The sequence below is a fragment of the Tribolium madens genome, unplaced genomic scaffold (assembly GCF_015345945.1).
Source record: "Tribolium madens isolate multiple individuals breed KSU strain unplaced genomic scaffold, Tmad_KSU_1.1 Scaffold_19;HRSCAF=116;Tcas5.2_LG9, whole genome shotgun sequence".
NCBI lineage: Eukaryota > Metazoa > Arthropoda > Insecta > Coleoptera > Tenebrionidae > Tribolium > Tribolium madens.
Window position 1 is genome coordinate 5,429,098 of NW_025400983.1, and position 7,607 is coordinate 5,436,704.

General features: G+C 32.2%; 1 protein-coding gene across 2 annotated transcripts; it reads right to left on the reverse strand.

The window, feature by feature from the left end:
- Positions 1 to 299: 299 nt before the first annotated feature.
- LOC123013568 (protein cortex-like) lies at positions 300 to 7,096 on the reverse strand. Of its 2 annotated transcripts, XM_044412182.1 has the most exons (7): positions 7,029 to 7,093; positions 5,830 to 6,978; positions 5,434 to 5,779; positions 5,175 to 5,389; positions 2,297 to 2,770; positions 2,096 to 2,246; positions 300 to 860 (listed from the first exon to the last, which is right to left on the reverse strand). In XM_044412182.1, the coding sequence occupies exons 2-7, from the start codon at positions 5,839 to 5,841 to the stop codon at positions 733 to 735; spliced, it is 1,326 nt and encodes a 441-aa protein (XP_044268117.1). In that variant the 5' UTR covers positions 5,842 to 6,978; positions 7,029 to 7,093; the 3' UTR covers positions 300 to 732. The 2 variants fall into 2 exon arrangements, with proteins under 2 accessions (XP_044268117.1, XP_044268125.1); XM_044412190.1 differs by having other exon boundaries at positions 2,300 to 2,770; positions 5,830 to 7,096.
- Positions 7,097 to 7,607: the final 511 nt, after the last annotated feature.

The following is a 7,607-nucleotide window of genomic DNA, read 5'->3' on the forward strand; positions in this document are numbered from 1 at the left end:
TCGAAGTATGGAAAAACCGTCAGACCTTTTGCCTGACAAGTTTTTAGTTGTTGATGTGGCTTTAGTGGGGAGTTTTACCGAATTAAAGCTATGTCAGCAATTAAAAAACTGTCGGGGCTTCACCGATTCAACGTGGAAGCTACATGTTATTAAAATATGTAGAACAGAGTTGAATTTGAATTTTATTTTAATAAATGTGTGATTCTATATGCGATTTATTTGAAAATTTTTCCCAAAATAATCGTATCTCTAGAAAGGAGTATCAGAAAAGAAAACAAAATCTTGAATTTTATATTTATTCATATATAAAATTGTAAAGATGTAACCCAGCTTTTGATACAGGCATTGTTTATTTTGAATACGAAATTGTAAAATGTAAAGATACAAACATAAAATATTAGAAAACATATAATAAAATTCATTGAACTATTCAGATTTTAAAAAACCCAAAACTTGGTATATTAGCTTAATTGGCAAATGTTTATTAAATTTTAAATCCTTTTTTTTAAATTTTTATCCTCCTTCATCTCAGCGTCAAACCCATTAAATTTTGATCCCTTAGACATCTAAGTTTCCAAAAGCAGGTTAGAAAATTGTGTTTCCTTGCGAACTAACACCTCCGAAAAAGATACAATTTAAATAAAAAACCTACTTGGCCGATTAAATCGTAATTCCAAGTAGGCAACAGAAATGTATTTAAAATGCACAACTCCCGATTTTGGCATGTTAAAGTCACCTAATAGTACGAAGTAGTACCGAACTTTTGGGTGGGCTTTCTTCTTTTTTGTTTCTTCCATTTTGACTGTTAATTTTTCCGAAAAAATCCCAGATACATAAATTCTCGTCCGCACTTGCGGACGCTGCAATTCATAAAAATAAATTAATAATCGAGAAAATTATACAGGTGTCTCAAAATTGACGAGCGTGCTTTTGAGACTTAGCCCATGACAAATCGAAAATTAAGAGTAGTAAATTTTCCGATTGTCCTTCGTTATCGAGGTATTGTAAAATAAAAATGTAAATAATAAGTTTCTTGTAGAAGACAGTAATTTTAATAAGTAGAAATCTATAAAGTGGTAATAACACATTAGTCATTAGCAAAGCATACGTTTTTATCAAACTTTTTTGAGATCTCCAACTAAAAAAAAATTGTGGAGCAATGCTTCGTGTGATTGATTCAGCAGTTGTGATTAAATCAATAAATTTGTGTTAAAATTACTTTTTTATTCAAACCTTTTTCATTAATTACACAAAAAAATTGCATGTTCAACTCGTAAAAGAGAACTGTATTTTGTGACAACAGATGCGAAAAATATCTTGCTTTATAATATTACTCCTTTTAATAGTTTAATAAGTTTATATGTTAAATTTTCGTTTTTTATCAATATGTTGATAACGTGGATAATCTGAAAATTTTCCACTGTTAATTTTCGATTTGTATTAGCCCTTTGAATCAAATCCCACAAGCACGGGCGTTAATTTTGAGACAGCCTGTATACAGGATGCGCCAGAACTCACGCCCCAAAGAAAAATGCCATGTAAAGTACAGTGGGGGACACGAAAAACTGAGCAGATGTGTCATTCAGTTGTCAAAATTTCTAAATTATACCTTAGGTAGGTACTTATAAGCAAGCTTTTAATGTTTGGCATATTTGTCTTTTTGACACTGACAAAGTCGAAGTTTTTGGAATCCCCAATGTCACCAAGACATTCCACTTTGAATAAGCTATTGCTATGTCAAAGTTAATTTGACAGTTTTTTTAAATATCAATCATAATGGCGGTAATACATTCTCATTGACATTTTTTTGAAATGACGAGAAAAGACTGTCCACGATTCCGTGTCCCCAACTGTACGATACCAAAAACATAGAAAAATTGTTATAAAAATTTATTTATATTTATATTATAATTAATTAAAATATAATAATAATTTATATTATAATTTAATAGTTATGTGGATAAAAAATGTCAAATGTCAAAATTTTTTGACAGATAGAATTTTTTGAACATTTTTTCCATGTTCTTGGTATCTTATCTTACTTGTAATTTTTCTCTGGGGCGCGAATTCTGACACACTTTGTATGAAAAGTTACCTAACTCTTGTCCCTCGTTACCCCACAAGAGGTATAAAATGGGGCCATCGTGTAGGTGCAACTCCTCCACGATTTGATCGATATCCGAGAAAACGACAACCACGCCGACCCCCTTGTTTCCATCCACCACATCTCGAACGAAATAGCCGGCCTAAAATTTCGAAAATAATTTTGAAAATAGTTCTGGTGTTAAAAACTCGCCACTAGCTCGCCACTGATTGGATTAAAAGTGAGAGCATCGACTGTGGTATTCTGGTAGGTGAATTTCTCCTCAGCCATCGGTTTCTTTTCATTTATGTTCAAAATGACTATGTGGCCGTCATTTTGCCCCACTCCCACAGCCAGGACAGAGCCCCTCCAGGGGTGCCATGCCACTGCCTTGCTAATTGTGTCAGTTTCAAAGCAGAAATGGCGCTCTAAATCCGGGATTTTCCAGACAATCATTCTTTTATCCAAACCAGTCGTCGCGATAAACCGCCGGTCGCAGGAACTTGCGATTTTTATGATGGCACCATTGTGGGCGTTGGACAACCCCCTGATTTTTTTCAGCTTCGAAGTGAAGATTTTCAAAGTGCCTTGAGAACAACCGGTGACTAGAAATTTGGGAGTTATCCATTCGAGGGCGAAGACTTCGCAGTTTTGAGGGAAGCAGCAGCAAGATCTCCAGCAAGTGAGCTATTTACAAAAATCAGTTTTAGTTTTCTGATAAAAAATTATATTATGTAAAGGGCACAGAAAATGGTGAAGATTGGAATTGGGTTCGAATTATTTCTGTGACGTTGCGAATGGCGGGAACTCGAACAAAGGCCTTCTGTGAAATTGGTTGAGTGTTTTATCTCAAGAAAAAGGTCGTTTACAATAAATAATATAAAAAATATAAAAAAACTAATATGTATTAGGTGCGGTGCTGCATCTAGTGTTAAATTCAAAATGAAAATCATATCAAAAAGCAATCTGATGAGCTCTTCTGCTGTTTACGTAATCAGAGGTTTTAAAACTATCTACATTTGTAATATTTGTATTGAACTTGATTTGGAAAAAAATTCGAATGTGAACAATTTTTTAATTACGACTTATAGTTTCAGAAATGTTTAAATAAATTTCTGAATTTCTATCAAATCTCAAAAATTCCAATTATTTTCACATGATGAGCACTGAAGCATTTACATGACTTCAAATGTCTCATGTAAAATCGAGAACCAAAACACGATATTTGTTGGTAACAAATTCAAGAATTGAAAACTTTACCTTTTGCTTAAAAACTCAACCTTCTAATTAAATAGACTTGAAATCGCTATTGTTTTATGTAAAATTAAATTATTTTTTCTCAACCATTCAACAAGTCTAACAGACTTGAAATTGGCACTGTTTTAGGTAAAATGAGTTGGGTACGTAATCCGAATCTACCTACACATTTTTTTTAAATTACGACTTCTAGTTTAAAAATATACATTTAAAAAAATTTAAGTATTTACAAAGTGATCAAGAATGAAATAATATGTTGGCAATCCTGACTTCAATTTTTAAAGGATACCACTGGAGCATATTTCTGAATAACAACAATTTAACAATCTTGAGGTGTTGTACGTTAAGTATTTGTCAAGCAAAACAGTATTCGATTGCAGTGTTACAAATTATTAACAAAAATACTTTCAAATCTGTTACCAACTTAAGTAGCCCTAAATGATCCACTTAGTAACAAAATTCAAACACAAACGCTTTATAAACTTGATGTTCACAGTCACAATTTTATGTAAAATGAACTGGGGAATTGTGATATAGACAAGTTTTTTGTCTAATTTTTTTTGAAATAGTGAAAAAAAACTTCACAGATTTTTTGTTACTAACTTTAACAGTCACCCGGTATCTTATGGATCGACAGTTTTTTAAAATTAAGTAAAGTTTACGTAAAGAATTGCATTAATAAAATCTTTAGAAAATCTATGTTTTAAACATTTTTTCTTATTTACAGTGATATAATTATTAAAAAATAAAAACACAAAAATCAGTGAAACATGTGTATCAGAGGATTTTTTTATTATTAGGTTGGTATTGTTATTATCTGTCGATTTTGTACCTGTCAAGTTTTATGGTTCTGATAAATTCGAATTAAAAACTGTGGAAGATTTTGGGTTAGTTTTGTTTAACGCCGTTTTTGAAGTGGTTGCTACTTTTACGAATAATTGTGTTAGTGGAGTGTATGGAGTATCAGGGATTTCTTTTTGGTTAGTTGAAGACATTAAAGTGAGGAACGTTTAAGGGATATTCTGGTAGGTATGTACACATATTCTTATTTGATTATCCATGGCAACTTAAAAATTAACATTTTAACACTTCGAAATATGAAATAAGTTACTTTCCTCCCAACAAGGAATAATGTGACGCTTTATTCACTCCTTTTTTGGGCTAATAATTTGGTACTGTGATACTTCATTTTCTCGGGAATAAAATAAATGAAATACCGATTCTAACTGTTAAAAACTGGAAATATAAACTGGAATTGAATGAATTGAATCTTTTGAGTGTTTTTGACATAAACAAGTCTTTGATATAGAGTTGATAGAGTTTTACTTAAAATTGCAATTGAATGAAATGAATACTTTGACAAATTATTTGACATTATTTGACAAATTTTAAAATTAAAATAAAGTGCGATCGAAAAAAAAAGTGTTGGCAATCCTGATTTTTGACCTTAAATAAAATGTCAGCGGAAACTTTGACAAGTTTATAATAATGTTCGCTTTACAGCAGAAAAATTTTATTGTTGCAAGTTATTACAAAAATGTTGTACAAGACGAAAATGGTGAACGGTCATTTTCACTTCCACTTTGTGTGGAAAATTTCCAGCAAAAATTGTTGCCAACTGTAGAATATAAATCGTTGCCTACTCTAATTTATTTCTTTTTCGATCGCACGGTAGTTGTTTATTCCCTTGATACATAAATAACTATCAAATTCGGATTTGACTCGGTACTACTTTTTAGCGCGCAGTGTCTAGTAAGTTTTGTTGTTGAGACAAATAATCATATTATGTAACAATTTTTCGGTGATTTTGTGAAATAATTAAAAGCGTACCAACCTTCCTTGCCAAAAGGTCCCAAATTCCGACGCTGCTGGGTGACAAACCCACAGCAAATTGGAGGGACGTCCCACTCCTCCACTTGATGGAGTGCTGAATTCTATGAAACGTGGAGGTGATGGTCCTTTCCTTCGAAATTGAGTTCCAGATATGAACCTCATTTTCGAAAATCGTGGCAATGTAGCCTTTGCTGCTCCAATCACAGATATTATGGCCTGAAAACACTTATCAAAAAAATTGAAATTTGTAAATGACTTACAGATATATGAGTCGAATTGGGGCATGTCCAACACGGTCTGTGGCGGGTCTATGACCGGTTTTTCCCTCGGTTTAACCGGCCACGTTGGTTCACCCTCCGGGTTTTTGTTCCTAATGCATTTCTTTGGAGGGAAAAAATTCAAAACTTTTGCTTCATATGGGAACATAATTTTTTGTAACTCGTTTTTGTAGTTGTTCTGGTTGTAGCGGATTTTGGCATAGTTTAGAAATCCACAGTTTTTGAATACTTCGATCTCTAAGGGATCGAAATTTGGTGTGTTGGGAGTTAAAGTGGCGTTGAAACGAAGAGGGATGAATCTATCACGAGAGTTTTTTTCGGAATTCGACTAAAAATCAATGTTGAGGAATTTTTGAAAGTGAAAATATGAAAACTCACCACATGTAGCATTATTAAAATTTTTAAACGAGACACACGGCACACGAGAAACGATAATTGCGAAGGAGATTATTTTTCGTAGGATGTTTTTGCAGATTATTTTTACTTAGTTCAAGGCTTCAAGGCCTTGAAGGGATTAAACATTGATTAAACAATTTCGTTAGCGTTAAGTATTTTAATTCGAACTTGTTTTGTCAATTTTATTTTTTATCTTTTTTGTGTTGTTTTTTTAAATCGTTACATGGATCGACGTATGCAACAAAATTTATATATTTTTATGTATTTTTTTATTTAGGTGCAGAATATTTCGATTTAGTAAAATACGTTCGAGGAGTCACAAAAGCTCCCGAAAACGTAATCAAATATTAGGTACTCAAAAAATTATCTTATCGGTCGTTTTATTCAAGATGTCGAAAACCTTCAATAAAGCCATGGATGATACGGTGGTAGACGAACTAATAATAGTTTTTTTAGTAGTGAATTGGGACAATTTTTTAAAATTCAATTGTTTAAAAAAATTTTTAGCAAACAATGAGTATTCGAAGCGAGCTCTCTCGACTCCTTAACCGAAAGTTATCCTACAAAACCAGTTTGAAATCCTCCGGGAAATGCTTCCGGACGCCTTATTATAACTCCGCAAGATGTGTGATAAATTTGAAGGAAAACCAGAAAATTTGAAAACTTTCATTAATGAAGCCATGGAAAACCGCGATTATCCCAAATTGAACGATTACCAACGTTATCAACAACAATCAGCACATAAGAAGCAATACACGAGAGACGTTAATGTGAAAAAAACTTTGTGAAAATTATCCCCAATCCGGAGGTTTTTTTCAATGAAAAGTCACGAACCCTCAAATTGACCCCATGGGATAGTCATTATGCTTTGATTTTTCTTAAAAAAGTTGCCAATTCGTACAATTCAAACCGTTTTTCACTCAAATTCTACTGAAAACAACTGTAATCTGTCAAAAACCTTTAATCAGTTGGAACAATTTTTTAAAATTTAATTGTTTAAAAAAAAACGTTCAAGGAGTCACAAAAGTTCCCGGAAACGTAATCAAAATCGAAATTTGTTGTGTTGGGAGTTAAATTGACGTTGAAACGAAGAGGGATGAATCTATCACGAGAGTTTTTTTTTGAATTAGACTAAAAATTAATGTTGAGGAATTTTTTAAAGTGAAAACTCGAAAACTCACTACATGAAGCATTATTAAAATTTTTAAACGAGACACACGGCACACGAGAATCGACACGAACAGAGTACTCAAACGATATTGTGAAGGAGATAATTTTTCCTAGGATGTTTTCGCTGATTATTTTTACGTAGTTCAAGGCTTCAAGGCATTGGTAAGGGATTAAACAATGATTAAATTTGATCCAATAACATTTCTTTGAGTCTTTAAGACCTTTAGAAATGTAAAAAACATTATGTGGATTAATTTTAAAGTTGAATTTTTTTTTTGATTTTTGTTGAAATTTTGGTCGATTTTTAGCATCTACAGCGGTCTATTGTTAATAACTAAGGACTTATTGGCGATAAACTCTTATGTTTGATACCGTTGGAAAACAAATTTCATTTTCATCATATACAAGAAAGAACAGTTTTCTACGATAAATAGTTATCGAGAAAATTTCTGATAAAATCAAAAATATAAATTCGACTATAAATTGAAAACTATTACAAACTTTGCAGTTTTCTTGACGCCAATCGATTCCTCGGAACATTTTATATACGCTTAAGTATCATTAAGATACAGTTTTGCAGCAATTTACAA